Raw genomic sequence first — 23,913 nt, 5'->3', positions numbered from 1 at the left:
TAAATTATATTTAACACATAAATAATGTTTACTGTTCAAACACTGTTATATATGCTTTATAAATATTAACTCATTTAATCCCCATAACCTAGGAGAAAGATACTATGATTGTTCCTATTTTATAAATGAGGAAACTGAGGCATAGAGGGATTAAGTTATCTAAGCATAGGTTTCTCAATTTTAATATTACTAATTAGGGAATATGGAGAACTAAATAAGAATCTGTAAAAAATGAGTTGTATAATATGTGTCCATTACAAATACAAAGGTGCTATTTAACTTTTGAATACCAATATATGTAATTCATCGTAAGGTCAAATTGGAAAGGGAAACACATCTACTAACGTGTTTAATATTGTTAATATTGTACTTCTAAGATTTGAAAATAAAATCCAGTGATAATGATAACCTTTTATTAGATGCCATAGTTGGTACTCCAGCACATTGGATGTGTGAATTTTCCAGATGGGTAAAATTTATCTTTTGATATTTTCTTTTAAATCCTGTTTTCATAACTTCTTAAAGAGTAGTTATGGAAGTATGATTTAACCTTTTCCTCATAATTGGGGTACTATTTTGTTAACTGTCATTGTACTTTGATGAGGATATAAATGTGAAATATGAAACAAAATGGCTTTTGATAATGACTAGACCTTGCTTTCTTGAAAAAGTCTAATATTTTTTTTTTTTTAAAGATTTTATTTATTTATTTGAGAGAGAGAGAATGAGATAGAGAGAGCATGAGAGTGGGGAGGGTCAGAGGGAGAAGCAGACTCCCTGCCGAGCAGGGAGCCCGATGCGGGACTCGATCCAGGGACTCCAGGATCATGACCTGAGCCGAAGGCAGTCGCTTAACCAACTGAGCCACCCAGGCGCCCCTAATATTTTTTTGCTTTTGGATTATTTGCCTAACTTTATAAAAGGTAAAGTAGGGAATGTGCAGCCACAGTTGTATAATGTGGCTGCTCTTCTATAAAATTGATCATTGACTCACAAGTGGTTCCTTATCTAGAAAACCTTCTTCAGTATTGGCTGTGGTGATTTTAGTTCTTAGTGATTTGAAGACCCTGATGAATCACAAATACTTATTAGCTGTCACACATTCTCTTGCTACTCATTATTTGTTGAGGAAAGTACAGAGAAACAGTGTCCCTTTCCACTTCAGTAGTTTGGGCTAGATTACTTTGGGCTAGATGAATGTAAATTCATTATCCTTTGCAAACAAGACATCAGGCTGAAATTTTCTTTAGACCTTTAATATTTGGCTTGAAATGAAATGTCAAGCACAAGACATCTAAAATTATTATCTCGAAATGTATAGGACAAAAAGCCCTGTTCTTGCATGGTAGGTTTACTTTCTTTATAAATCTTTTTAAATGCAAACTCATCTGCTTAAAATGTATAATTTAGGAACTTTCTGGCTAGGGACAGAGTACACTCCAGAGCAGATTCAGCTCTGCTGATCATCATCAGATGGTCATTTTCAGTTCAGCCATTATTGTTATTTGTAGCATGTTTGTCTTATATATATATAGTTTTGAGGTATTTTATAAATATTACAAACCCCATTTTGTCCCTAAAAGAAATGCTAGTGATTGATTAATGGACACGAAAGTAGAAATAGTGTAAAAAATTGAAAGTGAGAAAATGACACCTGTTAAATATATGATTAGACAATAAGAATGATTATGAAGGCCATGAAAAACAACGTACCTGTGCAATTGACAGCCAAAGGTGAAGAAATGTGAATTTTTGAAATGGTTTTGGCAGCGGATCATTGTTAGAGTGGGATGCCTATTTAGTCAAAGATTCAGTTAAAGTTAGGAGTTCAAGAATTTAAAGACTAAGGGCGCCTGGGTGGCTCAGTTGGTTAAGCGACTGCCTTCGGCTCAGGTCATGATCCTGGAGTCCCGGGATCGAGTCCCGCATCGGGCTCCCTGCTCGGCAGGGAGTCTGCTTCTCCCTCTGACCCTCCTCCCTCTCATGCTCTCTGTATCTCATTCTCTCTGTCTCAAATAAATAAATAAAATCTTTAAAAAAAAAAAAAAAAAGAATTTAAAGACTAAGCATGGTGAATGCAAGTGCTGTTGTGGAAACTTATCAAAAACCACAGATGGCACCATGGGTTCACCGTTTTTCCTAATCTGCAGGTGAAGCTCTGGTGTGGATTCCTTAGCTGCCAGAGGTTCACTCCCTTCTCATGTTGGTAGAGATTGTGGCAGGGAGGGGTTGCCTTCCTCAGCAAATGTTCATTGTAAACAAAACAGGACAGTTTTTAAAAATGCCCAAACTATATAGTTAGGAGGCAATGCGGAGCCCGTAAGCCTAAATCTCACTCATGGTTTTGGACTTTGAAACTCATGGATTTAACAGCCTTTTGGAATCCAATTTGTTTGTAAGTAGAGTTGTCCCCATATATTTCATATTCTGAAACCCTACTGATCTTTTTTTTTAAGGTGTATGTATGTATGTATGTGTTTGAGAGAGAGAGAGCAAGGAGGAGGGACAGAGGGAGAGAGAACCTCAAGCAGATGCCGCGCTGATCACAGAGGCCAGCGGGTTGATCTCATGCCCCTGAGATCATGACCTGAGCGGAAACCAAAAGTTGGACGCTTAACTGACTGTGCCACCCAGATGCCCCAACCCTACTGATCTTTAAATCTAAAAAAGATCACTAAAAAAGAGGGACAAAGTATTTGCTGGACACAATTCCTTTTTCCTAAGGGTGACCTTTATAACTGCTGATAGAACAGCTGTGCTGAATATAGCCAATGTAATATACTGGGGCACATTAGTGCAGCTAGACTTGGTGTTGCTATGTGGTCTCTGCCGTTGTGAGCTCTGCTGCTCACTCCTCAGGTTGGATTTTGGTAGTGACACCACCCCCCGCTTTTTTTTCCAACTCTTTTTTTTTTTAAGATTTTATTTAGGGACGCCTCGGTGGCTCAGTCGGTTAAGCATCTGCCTTCGGCTTAGGTCATGATCCCAGGGTCCTGGGATCAAGTCCCAGATCGGGCTCCTTGCTCAGTAGGGAGCCTACTTCCCCCTCTGCCTGCCGCTCCCCCTGTTTGTGCTCTCTCTCTCTCTCTGACAAATAAATAAAATCTTTTTAAAAAGTCTTTTATGTTTACTTTAATTCTAGGCTCTGTGCTTCTGTTAAGATGAAGTTTCTCTGAATTGTTTTAGCCTTTTCTGTAAGGCTGTTTTGGCCATAATATGCTGTTTTAAGGAAGTAGTTAAGATTTTTTTTTTTAAGGCACAGGACCTATATTTTGGTATACACTGTTGACCATTTTGTTTCCATGGCTAGGCTAAACTAAATCATTAGCCATGTTGTTTTCTTCAGCAATATTTGTATCAATGACATGTTTTGGTTGTTCTTTTTAAGTCTTAATCTTGTTTAAATAAGTCACTTGGCTGTTTTACTCTGTTTTCTTCTACGTGTGCATGAATTATAAAGGCTGGCTTCTTGTTAAATAATGCATGCTTGGTTGATTGAAGAAAAGCAGTGAAGTTGTTCCTGAAAAGAATGAATAAAGATCAAGCATAGAAAACGGTTGGTGCTCAAGGAAGTACTAAGAATATGTTGTACAAACTAGGAAGGGCACTGAAAATGTGTTGTTTGTGCTTGCCAGAGTTTGCCAGAAGTTCTACTACATTTAGGACTTTGGCTCTGCAAGCTTTCTGTTTTATTCATGCATCGAGAGGTAGAAAGAGAAATTAATGGCACTAAACTAACATCACTTGTTACAGGACAGGAAGTAAATGGGATTTCTTACGTTAAGAGAAGATGCCATTTAGTGGCCAAGAGTAGGGTTTACATTGTTCCCAACTTTGTATAAGGCACAATAACAGTAAAGACAATAAAATAGTACTATTTGGTGATGATAGAAATAAAAATTAATATTTGCATAGCATTTACTGTAATCTAAGGCATTGTTCTAAGAGCTTTACATGTATTAACTCTTGTAATTCCCTCTTGTAATAGGTGTTCCTATTATCCTCTCATAACTCACTTAATCCCCATAGCAACCAAATAAGTAGACCTCGTTATTAGACCCGTTTTGCAGATGAAAAAACAAGATTAAGTAATTTGTCCATCCTACAACTAGTAAGTGGTGGAATTGGGACTCAACTATAAGCAGTCTAGCTCCAGTATCCATGTTCTTAACCACTGTAGTAGGCTAACTAATGGCTGCTGAAGACACCCAGATCCTAATCCGCTGGAACCTATGAATATTACCTTCTATGGCATAAGGGATTTTGCAGAAGGGATTTTGAGATGGGGAGATTATCCTGGATTATCTAGTTGGGCCTTAAATGTAATCATAGGTGTCCTTATATGAAGGAGGTAGAGGGTGATTTGTCCGAAGAAGGTTACGTAGCAGTGGAGGCAGAGAGATTTGACGATGCTGTGCTGCTGGCTTTGAAGGTGCAGGCAGGGCCCCTGAGCCGAGGAATGCAGAAGCTAGAAGCTAGAAGAGACAAGGAAACGGATTCTTCCCTAGAGCCTTCAGAGGAAGCACAGTCCTGCCAATACCTTGGTTTTGGTCCATTGAAATCACTCCATCCTTGGATGTCCAGAACTGTAAGATAATGAATTGGTGTTGGTTTAAACCACTAAATTTGTGGTAGTTTGTTGCAGCAGCAATACGAAACTAATATAACTACTGTGCTATGAGTAAATGTACTAGTTATAGTTAAGGCTTTTATTATAACAGCCCTTCCCCAGAATCCTTGAAGGAATGAGCTTCAGTAGTAATCTCCCTCAGTAGTTTTCTTGCTTTATAAGGCACTTGTCACTTTATTGCTTAGTCCTTTTCTCTTTCTATATGAAGACTATTCAGTCTTTAAACTGCATCTGTTACATAAACAGGGTAGCTATTCTGAGCTTAGAGTTGGCTGTTGAGCCAGAAATTTAATATTAGGCAGAAGACATCATCTTTTGTTCAGGCCCAAACAGAAGGGGGAAGCTGAAGGGAATGAGCATGTTAGTGTCTACTGTATGTCAAGTACCAAACTAGGAATTTCTATTTTTTATTTAGTTCTCATACCTGACCCTCCCTATAAAGAGTAATTATCACTCTCACCTTTACAATGAAGAACTGTTAAATAATGTGCCAGAGTCAGAAAACCAGTAAATAAGATGAAAATTCAGGCTTGTCTAATGCCAAGGTGCATACATTGTTTTATACTCAGCATTGCTACTCCACGCTAATCCTACTGAGGAGCTCGGATCTAGACCAAGGCATACCCAAAGGGTTTACTTAGTTCTAAAGAGTCATTGGGAAGAACATATCATTTGCAGATCATCCCTGACCTGGTGCACACTGTTCATGTTAGGCAGGTTCCTGGATTACTCTGGAGGTCTAGATTCTTCCTGCATGACTCTGAAGATGGACTTAGTTCTATATTCAACTTGGTTTTCTTTATTTTTGTATTTAGAGTTAACACTAAACAATTAACACTACCTCCAAAACTAATTAAAAAGCGATCCTCTAAAGATCTAGAGTCCATAGTTGAAACTTACACAGTTTATTTTCTGTTTTCTATGTAATACATATAAATATTTAAAAAAAAGAAAAAATATGAATGCTAATGTAAATATTAAAGATTAAACCAGCTAGTGGGTAAGTGTCTGGCAGGTAGAATGTCCCAAGGTTATCATTAGATTTTCACAATGTTCTTTGATTAAAATATGGTTAAGAACCATAGTTCTGTTTAAAAACCAGTTTGGACCAGTATGAGAAGCACTTGCTTCTGTTCTCTCCCTTTTCATCCCCTTCCTCCTCCCTCTCTTCTTTCTTCCTTATCTTCCTCTCTCTACTTCTTTCTTCACAAGCAAATTTGTAACTTACTATGTTTTAAAAAATGCTTTCTTAGAAATTGAAATAACTTTAAATACACTTGTAAGTGTAGAAAGAAGAAGTCTGTTCATTACTGAAATTCTTCTAGAGGTAGTGATCTAATTATAAGTATCTAAATGTAGGGGGAATTCCCTGCTTAAGAAGTTGATCAAGGAAATCATTGATTTAGACAGATGATTATTTGATGCTTGAATTATTTTACTACTAGATCAGTTGGCAAACTTATTCTATAAAGGGTCAAATAGTAAATATGTTAGGCTTTGCCTGACTGTAAGTTCTCTATTACAATTACTAAGCTCAGCCATTGTAGCATGAAAACAACCAAGTTGACAGTGGATCAACAAATGAGTCTGGCTGTGTTTCAGTAAAACTTTATTTATGACACTGAAATTTGAATTTCATATAATTGTCACATATTATGAAACATTTTAACTGAGATTTTTTCAACTATTTAAAGATATAGAAACTATTCTTAGCTCACAGGTTATACAGGAACAGGTGGCAGACCAAATTCAGCTTTCAGACAGTAGTTTGCTGACCATGCACTAGGCCTCTTATACACTACCGTGTTTATTCTTATATTTGTATTGCCATTCTATTTTTAAAAATATACTGCTGGGTTTATAATCTAAAATCGGGGTCTCTGGAGTATTATAATTTAAAAGACTTTGGTAAAGATCATAGGTGACATAAAGACTTATGTAGTAGATGGTTTTGGTTGCCTACTCAAGAATCATCATCTCCTCCCTCACTTCTTTGGTGGCGGAACCCCTAGTTGAGATTTTGTTCAAATACCTGGTGGTCATATACTTCAGGGGAGGTTGTTTTCTTCCTCCTCCCAATTTCTGGGTGTGGGGGTGGGCAGATAAATTTTTATTGGTTTCATCCAATTTTAATTCCATTCCCCTTGCAGTGAGTGATTTAAGAATGGCAATTTGGACAATAAGGTACACGGGGAAGAATTCAGTTGCATACAGTAGACTGATCCTGGATATGAAAATGAATTTTTGACAACTGGAGTTAAAGTACCTAAAAAAAAATACTTTTGAGTATTAACTTCATTTTGCACAGGCTAGTGCAGATTGCTGTATTGACAGACATATTTCAAGAAAACAGTTCCATGTAGAATAGAATTTTTTGAAAGTTTTTATTTATATTCTAGTTAGTTAACATGCAGTGTTATATTAGTTTCAGATGTACAATATAGTGATTCAACACTTCCATACAATGCCCCGTGTTCATTACTAGTGCACTCCTTAATCCCCATCACCTATTTCACACATTCCCCCACCCCACTTCCCTCTGGTAACCATCAGTTTGTTCTCTATAGTTAAGAGTCTGTTTCTTGGTTTGCCTCTCTCTCCCTCTCTCTCTCTCTCTCTTTTCCCCATTGTTCATTTGTTTTGTTTCTTAAATTCCACATATAAATGAAATCATGGTATTTGTCTTTCTCTGATGTATTTTGCTTAGCATAATGCTCTAGATCCATCCATGTCATTGCAAATGACAAGATTTCAGTCTTTTTTATGGCTGAGTAATATTACAGTGTGTGTGTGTGTGTGTGTGTGTGTGTGTGTATACCACATCTTCTTTATCCAACCATCAATCCATCGATGGACACTTAGGCTGTTTCCATAATTTGGCTATTGTAGATAATGCTGCTATAAACATCGGGGTGCATGTATCCCTTTGAACTAATACTTTTGTATTCTTTGGGTAAATAGTAAGGCGATTGCTGGATCGTAAGATTTTTAACTTTTCAAGGAACCTCCATACTGTTTTCCACAGTGGCCAGACCAGTTTGTATTCCCACCAACAGTGCAAGAAAGTTCCTTTCTCTCCACATCCATGCTAACACCTGTTGTTTCTTGTGTTGTTGATTTTAGCCATTTTGATAGGTGTGAGGTGATACCTCATTATAATTTTGGTTTGCATTTACCTGATGATGAGTGATGTTGAGCATCCGTTCATTTGTCTACTGGTCATCTGTATGTCTTCTTTGGAAAAATGTCTGTTTATGTCTTCTGCCCACTTTTTAATTGGATTATTTGGGTTTTTTGAGTATTGAGTTTTATAAGTTCTTTATATATTTTGGCTATTAACCCTTTATCAGTTATGTCATTTGCACATATCTTCTCCTATTCCTTAAGTTGCCTTTTAGTATAGAATTTAAATTTTTTTATTAAAATTCTCTGAATTCAAATATAGAAAAATTAAATTTTTGTTATGTCAATGTAAAATTATAAACTCCTTTTTTGGGAAGAACTGTTGTTTATTCCATTTTATATTTTTTCCTTACAAAATGTATTTTTCAAAAAGGCAACCCTATGCCAATAACCACAGAAGTTTTTGAAATTTTACTGGTCCATGTAAACCTGAAAGTTGGTAATGGAAATCCTGGTCTGTACTCAGTAAATTCCATTCTTACCATCTCACTTCCTTACTCCTTGCAGCCTAGCTTTGGGCCCAACTTCTTGGCTAAATTGGTTTCTAGAAGGTTAATATTGATTTTATGGTCCTATTACCCCCTTTTTTAAACGAAATCTCTCCTTTGCCTTTTCTGTAATGTTTAATTCTTTTTTTTTTTTTTTTTTTTTTAAAGATTTTATTTATTTATCTGAGACAGATAGAATGAGAGAGACAGAGAGCACATGAGAGGGGGGAGGGTCAGAGGGAGAAGCAGACTCCCTGCCGAGCAGGGAGCCCGATGCGGGACTCGATCCCGGGACTCCAGGATCATGACCTGAGCCGAAGGCAGTCGCTTAACCAACTGAGCCACCCAGGCGCCCTGTAATGTTTAATTCTGTTGCTCATTTCATCTCTGAAACTCTCGTTCTTAGTATTTACTAAGAATGCTTTTCTGTTCTACCTCAGTGACCATTTTTCAGTCCTTTTAATGCCTTTATTTTGTTCCTTTCCATTTTGGGGGGTAACGCTTGTAAAACACTGAATGTTTACAATGCCTAAAAATAGTATGCATGAGAATGAATTAGCCACAAATAGAAGCTGCAAGTTGCTAAGTAGAGACTATTTGGTAGAGACTGTCTTTTGATTTAAAGCCAGGCTTATAATTAGTATTGAACCGTTTTCCTAACTGATAACAAGTACACACACATATTTAATGCATTACATTCGTTTGTGTACCATTATTAAACCATTTCTTTATGGATATTTTCATTCCAGTTGTGTGTTTATACTTTAAAAAAATACCATATGGGCATTCTTGTGCCTATATTTTGTCATACTTAATGAGTATATCCATATTATAAATTCCTAGTGGTAGAATTGTTGAATTATGGTGTATGTGCATTTAAAAGTTTGGTAGACATTGCCAAATGGCCTTTCAGAAAGCTTGTACTAGTTTGCACTTTTATCAACATTATGAGTGCTGCTTTTCCACCCTCTCCAACAATGAATATAATAAAACAATGTTTGCTAATCTAATAGGTGAAAAATAGTTTCTTTACATTTTGATTTAGTTGTGAAGCTGAGCATCTTTTATATCAGTAGTTTTCAACTGGGAGTGATTTTGCCTACCAGGGGAGATTTGGCAATGTCTGGAGACGTTTTTGGTTTTACAACTGGGAGAGGGTCTGGGGAGAGTATTTTGCTGGCATACTGCTAAACATCCTGCAATGCACATGACCAAGTATTATCCCCAAATATCAGTAGTGCCAGAGTTGAGAAACTCTATATATTATTCTATATCATCTCCCTTGTTGGTTTTATTATCTGTAAATCTTGAGTTATTTTATTGGTTACTTTAGGGTTTATAGTATACAGCTTTAACTTATCACAGTTTACCTTCAAGAGATATTTTACTATTTCATGTATAATATAAAAGCCTTTTAACCGTATATTTCCATTTTTCTCTTCCTGGTCTTTGTGCTATTATTGTAATACATTTTACTTCTGCATATGTTGCAGACCCCATAATACATTTATTATTATTATTATTATTTTACTTTAAACAGTTGATTATCTTTAAATTTTTTTAAACATTAATATAATTTATTATTAGATTGCATGTATTTCAAATGAACAATTTGATACGTTTTGACATGTGTATATAATTGTGAAACCTCACCATACACCACAATAATGAATATATTCATCATCCCCAAAACTTTTCTCCTGCCCCTTTGTAATCCCTTCTCCAGCCCCAGGAAGCCACTGATCAGCTTTCTGTTACTGTAGGTAGATGTACATTTTTAGAATTTTAGGTAGATGGAATCATATATATTTTCTTCTTGTCTGACTTCCTTCATCCAACATAATTATTTTGAGATTTATCCATGTTGTATGTATCACTAGGAAAACATTCTTAATGACAGAGATTCCAGGTAATTGGACTGCAGTTATTAAAAAGTATGCTGAATTCTAAAGTCACTTGATGTGTTCTTTGTTTTAGGTCATGACTCTCCAGGGTATGATAATCACATGAGAGCACTCATTGCTGCAGATGTCATTTGACTCATCAGAAAAAAGCTGTTTAAAAGAAAATATCTGTACAACCAGATCCATTTTGTTATTGAATGGCTTAATGGATTTCCTTTACTCTGATTCATACCAAAGCTGTCCTTGTCAACCAAAGCAAGAAAGGATCCTGCATGAATCAATCACAGAATGCCATTTTTACATCACCAATAGGTGAAGAAAACCTCATGAATATCAATCACAGAGACTCAGAGAGTATCACTGGTAAGTCCAGTTTAATAAATATTGAAAAGCTATTCCTAGCATGTAAAATCTGCCATGATGAAATCCTGGCCTCACTTTCCAGCCTGATCTCCTGAAAGACCAACCGAATTAATCTTTCCTTCTCCTGGTCTCCTACTGAATTATCAAAATCTGCGTTGTGTGTTATATGTTGTCTATGTTGGATTCTTCTGTACCGTGTGAGCCCTGGTCAGCTGGACCTGCTTCATACTTACCTTCCCTTCTTCTCTTTCTATTTGTATCTTCCACAAGGACAGAGTTGCTTTTTTGTATACCCTGCAAACACCTGACAACAGTTTGTGACACTTAAGAAGCTCTCAGGACATATAGGTTATTCAAACACAGCTATAGCCCGTAAGCCCTCATCTGTAAGACCAAGTCAAAAAAACTCTGAACACCCAAAGTTATTTCTAAACTTTGGTTCTAAAATTCATTGGTGCACAAAACCTGACCTTTGTAGCTATTTCTAGACTTATTTCACTTAGTGTGAATATTTGTTTGCTGACAAGGTATTAATGTATTTAAATATGGGGTGCTGCTACAAAACCAGTTGGAGTTGTTATGTATCATACAGTACACACATAGCATTACTTTTCTAAAACTCCAAAAAATTCTGAAATCCATCCAAACCCAAAGTTTTTTCCATTTTTTATTCAGCTTTATTGTAACCTCTTTATTAAGATACAATAAAATGTGTCCATTTTAAGTGCACAGTTTGGTTTTCACAAATACATAATACACTCATGTAACCACTAGTACAGTCAAGTTGTAGAACATTTTTATTGTGCCCCCAAAAGTTCCCTTGTACCCAGAGCCCCCCTCTCTCAACCACTGGCCCCTGGCAACCATTGATCCACTCTCTGTCACCATAGATAAAATTTGCTTGTTCTAGAATTTCATATAAATTAATATGTGTCTTTCATGTCTGGCTTTTTTGTACAGCAAAATGTTTTTGAGATTTATTCACATTATGGTATGTATCAGTAGTTCAGTCATTTTTATTGCTGAAGTGCCAACTACTCAACTCTGCTGTTGTAGCAGAAAAACAGCCATAGACAATATATAAAAGAACAAATGTGATTGTGGTCCAGTAAAACTTGATTTACAAAATCAGGCAGAGGCAGCAGACTAGAGCCTGCTCTGCTGACCTCTGTTCTACAGCACCAACACTTGGTAATGTCAGTGTTTTTGATTGAAGCCATTCTAGTAGGTACATCCTGATATCTCTTTGTGGGTTTATTTTTCCCTGATGACTAATGATGTTGAGCATCTATTCATGTGCTTATTTGGCCATTTCAAGATCTTATTTTGAGTTGTCTATTCAAATCATTTGCTTATTGGGGCGCCTGGGTGGCTCAGTTGGTTAAGAGACTGCCTTCGGCTCAGGTCATGATCCTGGAGTCCCGGGATCGAGTCCCACATCGGGCTCCCTGCTTGGCGGGGGGTCTGCTTCTCCCTCTGACCCTCCCCCCTCTCATGTGCTTTCTCTCTCTCATTCTCTCTCTCAAATAAATAAAGTCTTTAAAAAAAAAAAAAAACTTAAAAAAAAAATCATTTGCTTATTGTAAAGTTTTTCTTACATTGAATTGTAAATGTCTTTATTATATATCCTAGATGTAAATCCTTTGTTAGATAAATGGGTTGCAGATATTTTCTCCCATATCTGCTTGCCTTTTCATCTTGGTTGTTGTTGTTTTTAAGTAATCTCCACACCCAGTGTAGAGCTCCAACTCACAACCCTGAGTCCTATGCTCTACCGACTGAGCCAGCCAGGGGCTCCTGCCTTTTCATCTTCTTAATAATGCCTTTTGAAGAGCAAAAGTTTTACATTTTGGTGGAGTCTAGTTTTCAATTTTTGCTTTCATAATAGTTTAAAGTTTTTTGTGTTGTTTCTAAAAAATCTTCACATACTTCAAGATCACAAAGATATTCTCCTTTATTCTCTTTTATTTATTTTTTTAATAAAGATTTTTTATTTATTTCTTGAAAGAGTGAGAGGGCACAGAGGGAGAAGGAGAAGCAGACCCCCTGCTGAGGAGGGAGCCCGACAGATGGCGGGGCTTGATCCCAGGACCCTGAGATTTTATTTATTTATTTGAGAGAGAGAGTAAGAGAGAGAGAGCATGAGCAGGGGGAGGGCAGACGGAATGGAGAGAGAAATCTAAGGAGGCTCGCCGCTGAGCAGGGAGCCCCACACAGGGCTCGATCCCAGGACCCTGAGTACATGACCTGAGCTGAAGGCAGACGCTCAACCGACTGAGCCACCCAGGCACCCTCCTTTGTTTTCTTTAAAAGTTTTATAGTTTTTGTTTTAACATTTAGGTGAGTGGTCCATTTTATACTTAATTTTGCATATGAAATGAGGTTAGGGTCCAAATTTTTTTTCTCAGTTGAATGTTCTGTTGTTTGTACACCACTTATTGAAAACACTGTCTTTTACCCTATCTTGGTAATTTCATTGAAAAATCACTTGCATATGCATGTGTGGTTCTATTTCTGGATGCTTCACTGTGTTCCTTTAATCCTTAAGTCTGTCTTTACATAAATACCACATTGTTTTGATTTCTGTAACTCCAGTAAGTCTTGAAATCAGGTAGTATAAACTCTCTTTGCTCTTGTTTCTTTTTCCAAAAATTATTTTGGCCATTCAAGATCTTTCACATCTTTACATAAATTTTAGAGTCAGCTTGTCAATTTCCAATTGAATGGTAAATTACATAGACTCCAGAGAATTGACATCTTAAGACAATTTAGTCTTCCAGTCCATGAACACGATATATTTCTCCATTTATTTAGGTCTTATTTAATTTCTTTTAACAGTATTTTATAGTTTTTATTTTACAGGTGTTACACATTTTATTTAATTTAATCTTAAAAATTGTATTTATTTCTGCTACTGTAAATGGCATTTTTTATTTCATTTCATTCTCCAGGTGTTTACTGCTGGTGTATAAAAATGAAATTGATTATATATTGTCCTTGTATTCTGCAGCTTTGCTTTACTTAGTTTTATTTTTTTATTTAAAAAAAATTTTTTTTTAGAGAGAGAGAACACGCCAATGGGGGGAGTTAGGGGAGGGGCAGAGGGAGAGAGAGAGAGAGAGAATCTTTTTTTTTTTTTTTAAAGATTTTATTTATTTGAGAGCGAGAGAGAGAGAGAATGAGAACATGAGAGGCGGTAAGGTCAGAGGGAGAAGCAGACTCCCTGCTGAGCAGGGAGCCCGATGTGGGACTCGATCCCGGGACTCCAGGATCATGACCTGAGCCCAAGGCAGTAGCTTAACCAACTGAGCCACCCAGGCACCCGAGAGAGAGAGAATCTTAAGAAGTCTCCATGTTTAGCACAGAGCCCAGTGTGGGGCTCGATCTCATGACCCTGAGATCATGACCTGAGCCGAAATCAAGAGTCAGTTGCTTAACTGACTGAGCCACCTGGGTAGCCCAGCTTAGTTTTATTAACTTTCTTATAGATTCCTTAGAATTCCCTACGTAAACCATAATGTTGTGTACAAATGGAGACAGTTTTGCATGTTCCTTTTCATTCTGGATGTGTTTTATTTCTTTTCCTTGCCTCCTTGAATAGTACAGGATCTCAGTATATTTTTTAATAAAAGTGATGAGAATAAACATCCTTGCCATATTTCCAATATTGGAGAAAAGTTACAGTCTCACCATTAATTTTCTTTAGAATGGCCTTTTTCAAATTGGAGAATTGTTTTTCTTCTCCCAGTTGGATAAGAGGTTTTTGTCATGAATGGGTGCTGAATTTTGTCAAATGCCTGTTCTCCATTACTGAGATGGTTTTTCTTTCTTAATCTGTTAAATGTGAATTCTGTTGATTTTTAATTTTTTCTATTTTTGAATTTTTTCTATTTTTGAAGCCAACCTTGTGGGGAAAACCCACACTTGGTCTTGATATATTATCCTTCTGATAGATTGTGGATTTGATTTATTAATGTTTTGTGTGTATGTGTGTGTGTCCCATTCATGAAAACTATTGGTTTGTACTTTTTTTTTTTTTGCAAGTCTGTTTGATTTTTGTATTGCGGTAATGCTGGCCTCATAAAATGAGTTGTAAAATATTCCTGCCTCTATTTTTCAAAAGAGTTGGTGTAGAATTAGTATGATAGCATTTTTCATCCTTTTACTTTTAACTTACCTGAATATTTAAAGAACATCTCCTATAGAGAGCTTATGGTTAGATCGTTGTTTTTTTTTAATTCAGTTTGACGATCTCTACTTTATAATTGGGGTATTTAGACGATTTGCATTTAATATAATTATCAGTTTGGTTGAGTCAGTAGACCCTGTACTATCATTTGTTTTCTCTTTGTTCCACGTAGTGGTTCTTTGTTTTTCCCCCATTCCTTCAATCTTTTGAACTGAGTTTGGATTTTTGTTGTTTTGTTTTGTTTAGGATTCCATTTTAATTCCACTATTGACTTCATAGGTATACCTCTCATTTTTCTAGGTGGTTGCTCTGTGTTTGCAATATGCATTTTTAACTTATTGCAGTACATCCTCAAATCACATTATACTATTTCATAAAGTGACATCCTTACAACAGTATTCTTCTGTTTCCCTCATCATCCTATGTATTATTGTTGCTGTGTCTTTTACATCTACATGTTATATACATAATTAATTGTTATTTTTACTTTAAACAGTCAATTATAAATTAAATGAAAATAAAAGTTTTATATAGTTACATACAGATTTGCCAGTTTTGTCAGTTTTTACTTCTTTTTGTAGATTGAACTTTGCATTTTGTATCTTCTTTCCGGAAGTTTAACATTTCTTGTAATATAGGTCAGCTGGCAATGAATAGTTGCACTTTTATGCTTGTCTGAAGAAAGTCTTTGTTACACCTTTTATGAAAGGTGTTTTCACTGGTACAGAATTCTGAGTTGACTGTGCACTTCAGTGGCATCTCTTGCCATTTACTTTGCCTTGCTTCTGATGAGATTATTCTTGTCTTTGTCCCCTCAAATGTAATGTGTCCTTTTTTCTCTCTCTCTGCTTTTAAGATTTTCTCTTTGGATTTTCTTTGTGTTATTCTGCTTAGAGTTGAGCTTCTTTGAACTACGGATTTATAGTTTTAATTAAATTTGCAAGATTTCAGCCATTATTTCTTCAAATATTCTTTCTGCTCTGCCTTTCTCCTCTTCTGTGATTCCAATTGCATGTATGTTAGACGGTTTGATACTATGACAGAAATCACTAATGATCTGTTCATTTTTTCCCCAGTTTTTTTTTTCTTTATGCTTCATTTTAGGTAGTTTCCATTACTATGCCTTCAAGTCTATTACTGTTTTTTTTCTTCTGGAATATGTCTAATCTGTTAATGTTATCCAGTGAGTTTTTCAATTTAGATATTATACTTTAGTTCTACTTGGGTTTTATAAAGATTGATATAGCTTCTGTTTCTCTTTTCATCAAGTTTGTATTTTCCTTTTAAATCTTTGAGTGTATTAATAATAGCTGTTTTTAAATTGTTTACGAATTTTATCACCTTTGTCATTACTGGGCCTGTTTCTATTGACTCATTTTTCAAGTGGTAATGGATTACAATTTGCTTATTCTTTGCATATCTGATAATCTTTTATCAAATGCTATTTTGAATGTTACATTGTTAGATGTTTAGATTTTGTTGTCTTCCTTGGAAGACTGTTAAAATTTGTTCTGATGGGTCCTTAAGTTACTTTCTAATAAGGTCCATCCTTTTGAGGCTTGTTTTTAATTTTTGTTTGGTGAGCCTCTAGATCACACTTTAGATCATACTGTAGTATGCTTTATTCTAGCATTAATTTAATCCTACTAAGAGTAAGCATGGCCTTTCTAAGATCTTTACTGATTATCCCAACTGTTCGTAGGGTTTTTCTCCAATGGCTAGATGAGATTCAGACCTCTTTTAGCCTGTGTAGGAGAGTGACATAATGTGGACATGAAGATATGGAGGAAAATTTGAGTGTAAGAGGGCAGACCAGTTTTGAGGCTCTTCAAGAGAAACAAAAGGAGTCCTTGAATCTAAATGGCCACAACGTGGCTAAAAAAAAGTGGGCATATGGAGGGGACATTTGGAAGATAAAATGTTAGCAAGAGGGTTGTTAAGACTGGATAATCAGGAGAGTAGTAAATAGTACATTATCAGAAATACAGAAGGAGGGATTCCTGGGTGGCTCAGTCGTTAAGCGTCTGCCTTAAGCGTCCCTCCTGGGCAGGAGGCCTGCTTCTCCCTCTCCCACTCCCCCTGCTTGTGTTCCCTCTACTGCTGTCTCTCTCTGTCAAATAAATACATAAAATCTTTAAAAAAAAAAAAAAAGAAAGAAATACAGAAGCAAATAGAGGGAGCGAGTCAGGATATTTAATCTACTAAACCTTGATTGTATACGCCTTTTTAAAAGTACCTTTTGGAAGTAGGGAATTGGTAACCTTGAATTTTCACAGAATTTCATTAATGCGTATTAAAATTTAGATGGTTAGCGATTTTGTTAAATATGTTGTGGGGTGAAGAGGAGGTGACAGAGAAGGAATTGCAGTAAAGATTTTAAAATGTCATTTACACTAAAGATTTGCTAAGCAATTAAAATGAAAGAGCTGTCCTCTAAAATAAAATAAAATAAAATAAAGTAAAAGACAGTTTATAGGGCATAAAAGCTCTTTTAATGAATGTTAAATTTTGTTCTTCAGTTCCTGAATTGCCCACAAGCCTGTTTATAGCTCGGCATGTGTTTATAGTCAACTTCTTTTCTTTCAGGTATTAAACTGACAATCTGTATGTGATATATTTATGGCAGGACAAATTTGGATGATCACATGGAATTTGTAGTAATAAAATTTGGTTGTATTTTTAGGGCTTTTAAAAAGACCTGCTAAGGGTTGAGAGCTTCTTTAGAACTGTATTTAAAATTTTTAATGTACCTTATCTCTGTGATTATGTAACTCATCTTTGTGATTATGAAGTCACTGCTTGTCCTAGGTAAAGAGGGGTATGTGATCTTGTCAGTTTACTCGTGTTTGATTTATTAAAATGTCACTGTTAAGGTCAAGTAGTAGAAATTTACTCTTTTAAAATACGCTTTCTTAAAATGAACTTTGTTGTTCTTTGCCAGGGTAAGCATATGTTTCTTTATACCACCCACAAAGGAAATACCAGATCTCTTTATAAAGTGTGAGGGTTGATATGACATCCTGTATTTTCTTTATTTTAAGCATGTTAAAAGGGATAAATTTACTTTTTCTGTAAACTGCTAAATTTGGGAAGTGTTAAATGGGGGGCAGTATTTGGAACAGGAAGCCAAGAGCAAACACATAAAGGCAGAGAAGCCAAGTGTGTTCAGAGATGTATGCAGAAGGTAGCTAGAGGTGTGTAGGTGAGAGTATGATGTGAAAGGTATTCAGGACTTCATATGTACCACATCTTTCAAAATAAAAATGATAAAGTACTTATTCCAGTACTCGTGCTGGAACACGGTGCTGAAATGTTAACATTACTAGTTAACATTTAACCAATAAATGTTAATTTTTTGATATCTAGCTACTGTAAGAATATACTGAAATGTAATTTTTCCAAATTTTGAAGAATCCTCCCACAGCGTTCAAATTTTGTTATTAAAGAACATGTCATTTTATTCCTTTTGAACTAGCTATTTTCTGCTCATTGTTTTGTGTTGCCTTTTTCCCCCAAGCATATATGTTATTTGAGATCAGCTCTCTTTTAAGCAACACTGAAGAAACTGATAAGGAGGAAATAAGAAATTTGTTCAAATTCATTTTAGTTTTTAAAAACATAGTTATATTCACCAAGCAATATATTTTTAAATAGGGTGTAATTAAAATTCATGGTATTATTTTTACATAGAAGTTTTCATATTAAAGAAACCTAGAGAAAGACCAATTATAGTACCAACATATATTAATAAAAATCACTGGAGAAATTATCCTGGCTAGTGTTTCTTTGGTTATCCTACTTTGCAAACTAATTTCACTGATGTTTTCTCTGTAGCCTAGTAAATTGGAATATATTGGCTTCATTTACATGGAATCTCCTTTTTAGATGTCTGCTCCAATGAGGATCTCCCTGAAGTTGAGCTGGTGAGTCTGCTGGAAGAACAGCTACCCCAGTATAAGCTAAGAGTAGACTCTCTCTTTCTATATGAAAATCAAGACTGGACTCAGTCCCCACACCAGCAGCAGCATGCGTCTGATGCCCTCTCTCCAGTCCTTGCTGAAGAGACTTTCCATTATATGAGTGAGTATTTTTTTACCCTTTTAGAGTTTGTCCATTGAAATAAAGATCATAAGTATCTTGGTGTTGACTTTTAAAACATTTGGCATCCCTAGGCATTGTTAATTGTGTACCTACTTTAACTCAAACTGATTTCACAACAGAAAGAGATGATTCTGTGTTATGTCTGAATGCAGCAAGTTTGTCATTCTTATGACTCTGAGTGTCTGGGGTTACAAGCAATACTCAGATGTTTCCATTTCTCCTTTCTTTTATTTGATACTTTCCTCAAACTGAGTAGAAAAAGGAACTTAAAAAAAAGTAGTTGAAATTTTAATTTAAAATTTTAATATCCTTTATATCTCAAAACATTTATTATCCCAGTAGTTTGATATCCTGAGCCATCAGCTATCTTACTTTATACTTTCTGTTAAACACTGTCACAGGAACAAGGTCAGTCATTAAGAAGCATGGTTTTGGGATACATAAGTAGTTTTAATAATTAAACTATGGAGACCTTTTCGCTTTTGACCTCATTCCAAACATCTGCTTCAGGCTGAGCTGACTTTTTTTTATTCATCCACTATAAAAATGTTGTGTGCATAGTAGCTATTAGGATATAAAAAGTCTGTAAGTTCAACATTGATATGTTTGTAAAATTCTTCTCATTTGAGTTAGACATGACATTGCATCAGTTCCTAGACATTTTCCCAGTGAGCGCTTCAGTGTCTTTAGTGATTGTTGTGAAATACTAATTTTCATAGTAATCATTAACTTCTAATGGTAGTTTTCCTAGAACTAGGTTACTTACTGCTCAGGAAAAAAAAATTGTAAACGTTGTTTAAACTTGAATTAGAATATCAAGGGACTTAAATAAAACTATTTCTTCCTCAATAATTCTTGTAAGTAGCTGAATATTAAATTAAAGCTCTTAAGGTTTTCTTAACTTCCACGTTTGAGAAGTTGCTTGCAAAAAAAAAAAAAAAAAGTTGCTTGCTTGAGATTTTCTGAGAAGTGCTTGTTTTTTATTTCCATCCGTCTTTGTCCCATGCATTTTTAGATTTGTGAGAAGAAACTTCACATTGAAATTTCATCAGGATAAGTTTAGTTTCTGTCATTATTTTGATAAAGTAGCACAGAAAGTGCCCCTTAGTTTACTTCTTCTTTGTCATATATGCCACTAGAGGATGGAACTGTAGCTAGAAATCTGTCTTAGATCATAATTTCATGGAGTTACTTTTAGGGAGAATTTAAATAAAAATAAACTTCTTTGGAAAATAAATGATAATCAAATTCTAAAATACTTGGTTTTCAGGACCCCATACAAAGTAAATCATAATGTTCAAGAGAGCAACTTAAAACTTAAGATTAATAGGATGTTATAGATCCATACTTCCAGGGTCCAGAAAACTATCCTAGTCCTTTAGTCTAAAGGTACTATTTTCATTTCAACAATTTGAAAATTGAACTATATATGATATACTTAAGATCATGAAGCAAATAAGCTAGGATTATCATTGGTCCACTAATACTTTATCTCTGTATTATACCTCAATTTCACTGTTATTTTAAAGATATCAATTCTTTGGGTTAACAGTTCACTCAAATATAAATAAACTTCATTTTGAATTTGCATCTTATGAGTGTAAAAGATAAGTGATTTACTTTATTTAGCAAATTGATCAATGTTTTAAAAAGCCAAGATACAAAACATTCTCTGAGCCTTTCCAACAGTTTTCTGTCCCTTTGAGATGTCAAGATCTGTGGTTGTGAATAATTATTATGTACCCTCAGGCCATCCTAGGGTTTAGCTCCCTGGTACAACTTCAGCCTCTTCTTATCCCTACTTCCCTCACATACCAGTAGATACTCCTGCTCCTTAAAATGAATTTTAACAACTAATGAAAAGAGGTGGCGCAGGCAGAGGCACTTTCTCTCTTTTGTAACACAAAGAAGTTGGAAGAGTTGTGAGAAGAAAAATAAATTTGGAAGGAAGCATGGGCAGAGTTTTGGGTTGGGAGCCTACCTCAAGTGGATGAAAGGAGACTGGATGTTCTCAGAAGGCCCCACCAAACCAGAAAGAGATTGTTTACTTTTAAAATAGAACACTTGAAAGCAATGGGTGGGTCCCAAAAAATAATTCCATCCTAGTCCCTGCCACATATAAAATTTAAGATACTCAATCTTAAATCTAAATCTAAAAATCAAAGAATATTTTGCATGCAGAACAAGTCATTTCGGGCTTTCCTTAATTTTACTAAGAGAGAGACCCAGAGTGAGCTGTGGGTGGGCAGTGCAGTCATAGCACATCATAACAGAAAGTACCATTTGTTCGTGGAAAGGCTAAAAATAGAAAGAAACCTCATCTGCCTTTCAGGGTATTTTTTATTTGGGCATAAGGGATCACCTTGCATAAGAATGCATAAGAAAAAAGGGTTAGGGGGAAATGATTAGTCTTATAAGTTTTAGTTAGGAGCTCAACATCACTTGGGAACTTGTTAGAAATGCAAATTCTTGGGCCCCTACCCCAGATCTACAGAATCAGAAATTCTGGAAGTGGAGCATAGCAGTTTGTGTTTTAATAAGTCCTCCTGAGTGTACTGATGCACACTAAGATCTGAGAACCACCAGTACAAAGCATTGTCAACCAAAGCTATATGGCCATTTCATAGTGATGTTCATTGGAGAGTTTAAGGAATTAGGGAGGGTGTACAATTTTGTAAAGAAATACAGTTGTAGAAATAATTACTTCTTTTTTTTTTTTTAAGATTTTATTTATTTATTTGAGAGAGAGAGAATGAGAGACAGAGCGCATGAGAGGGGGGGAGGGTCAGAGGGAGAAGCAGACTCCCTGCCGAGCAGGGAGCCCGATGCGGGACTCGATCCCGGGACTCCAGGATCATGACCTGAGCCGAAAGCAGTCGCTTAACCAACTGAGCCACCCAGGCGCCCCAGAAATAATTACTTCTGCTTAGACTTTTCCTCAAGGTCTGCCCTCCAAAATTATTAATCTATCCTGGCAGGAAAAGAAATGTAACTGGTAATGTTCAGGAAGCAGTAACCGTAAGTCAGATCATGGAGGTTAGCATATTTATATTTCCTCTCAACCAATTCCACAAAATAATTAAGTCATATGCCCCAAGACACCTATTGAGTATTATCTGTGGGAGAATTGAGAAAGTTGTCTCACTCAAATCATTATATGTAGGGCTTAATTCTCCCCTGCAACCCTGTTGAGAAAGGCTGTCCTAGATGGTATATATCATCAAACACCTTCTTTTTGTTCTCAGTGCTTTTGAAGGCAGTTTTTTGTATTGCAGAAACGTTCTCCATATTCTAGCAGCAAGAGCAGCGGTCACTTCTTTGGGATTAAAACTGGAAGACCTGTCTGTAGTTACCAGGAGCTCTTGCGGCTTTGACTATGCCACATGGGTGGTTTGTCTTTCATTTCTGTTTTTTGTTGCTTGTTTTTGATTTTTTGCTACGAGAGGGTTGGAGAGATTAGAAGTCTTCTTAAATTTCAGTAATTGTGGTAAAAACTCTAGATCTCACTGATAGGAGGAATTCTCAATCTCAGGAAACAAACTGAGGGTTGCTGGAGTGGTGGGGGCTGGGAGGGATGGGGTGGCTGGGTGATAGACACTGGGGAGGGTATGTGCTATGGTGAGCGCTGTGAATTGTGTAGGACTGTTGAATCACAGACCTGTACCTCTGAGACAAATAATACATTATATGTTAAAAAAAAAGAAGAAGATAGTAGGAAGGGAAAAATGAAGGGGGGAATCAGAGGGGGAGACGAACCATGAGAGACTATGGACTCTGAGAAACAAACTGAGGGTTCTAGAGGGGAGGGGGTGGGGGGATGGGTTAGCTGGGGGATGGGTATTAAAGAGGGCACGTATTGAATGGAGCACTGGGTGTTATATGCCAACAATGAATCATGGAACACTACATCAAAAACTAATGATGTAATGTATGGTGATTAACATAACATAATAAAAAAAATTTTTTTTAAATGAGAGAACTATCAAGCACCGTCTCATATAAATTACAGAGATGTCAAAATGGGTTAACATTGGCCCTTCCTATCCTCAAAAAATGTGAGGTTGAGTGGTCGATGTGAAATTATGCAGAATTAGAACTTAAAGTAAGAATTGGTAAAGTACTTAAGTATATCCCTCCCCCCATATTTTTTCAGGAACATAAGATTCTCCAAATCTTACACCAAAAATGTTGAACATTAATTAACAACCTTTGAAAACCAACTTGCAAAATTGTTCTGTAAAAATGTTTAAGCATTTGAAAATTCATTTTTGCTCTCTGAACGAGAGTTGCTGTTTGTTGATTGCAAAGACATTTATTCTTCCTGGAAAATTAGTAAAAGATTAAAAAGAAAACAAGAGATCAGCCTAATCCCTACCCAGAGATAACCACTATAACATTTTAATGTGTATCCTTCCAGCCTCTCTTCTGTATCCATATGTAGAAGATATGCTCACAATTTTAAAACAAAATTGGGATCTGTGTTTTGATAACCTGCATTCACAGATGGATACTGGTTATTTCATCAGATGAAGGCCTTCTGATCTTGGTGGCACTGTGACAGGAACAGCAGCATGGTGCAAAGAGCCCATTACTGAGAATGAGCGGACCCAAGGTTTTTTTATGACCTTGTGAGATGGAAGTTGTTATCACCTCATTATTATCCTATTATTAGTTTCTCCTCCCTAAAACATGTTTTATTCTAAACATCTCTTTTCTGTCTTACTGTGTCCTTTATTTTCTCTTCCCCTTTCTTCATGCGTGACTTGTAGCTAAGCTCTTTATTATAGCCTTAACTTACTGGTTTGTTTGTTTGTTTGTTTGTTTTAAAGTTTTTATTTATTTATGTGACAGAGAGAGACACAGCGAGAGAGGGAACACAAGCAGGGGGAGTGGGAGAGGGAGAAGCAGGCTTCGCACTGAGCTGGGAGCCCGATGCGGGGCTCGATCCCAGGACCCTGGGATCATGACCTGAGCTGAAGGCAGACGCTTAACGGCTGAGCCACCCAGGCGCCCCTAACTTACTGGTTTTACTTCAAAATAAATTTACCACTTCAC

The 23,913-nt window shown here is 36.1% G+C and overlaps 1 protein-coding gene across 1 annotated transcript in view; it reads left to right on the top strand.

Moving 5' to 3' along the window:
* The first annotated feature begins 2,331 nt into the window (after window positions 1-2,331).
* The window catches only part of TRAK2 (trafficking kinesin protein 2), a 45,517-nt gene continuing 23,935 nt past the window's right edge, over window positions 2,332-23,913 (top strand). The window contains exons 1-3 of the mRNA XM_021703354.1: window positions 2,332-2,395; window positions 10,279-10,568; window positions 18,643-18,837. Coding sequence (XP_021559029.1) covers window positions 10,478-10,568; window positions 18,643-18,837 — 286 coding nt within the window. The 5' untranslated portion in view covers window positions 2,332-2,395; window positions 10,279-10,477. The remainder of the gene's footprint in view (window positions 2,396-10,278; window positions 10,569-18,642; window positions 18,838-23,913) is intronic.

Source organism: Neomonachus schauinslandi, chromosome 3, assembly GCF_002201575.2.
Source record: "Neomonachus schauinslandi chromosome 3, ASM220157v2, whole genome shotgun sequence".
NCBI lineage: Eukaryota > Metazoa > Chordata > Mammalia > Carnivora > Phocidae > Neomonachus > Neomonachus schauinslandi.
Note: the sequence above shows the minus strand (reverse complement) of the source record. Positions and strands in the feature narration are given on the sequence as shown.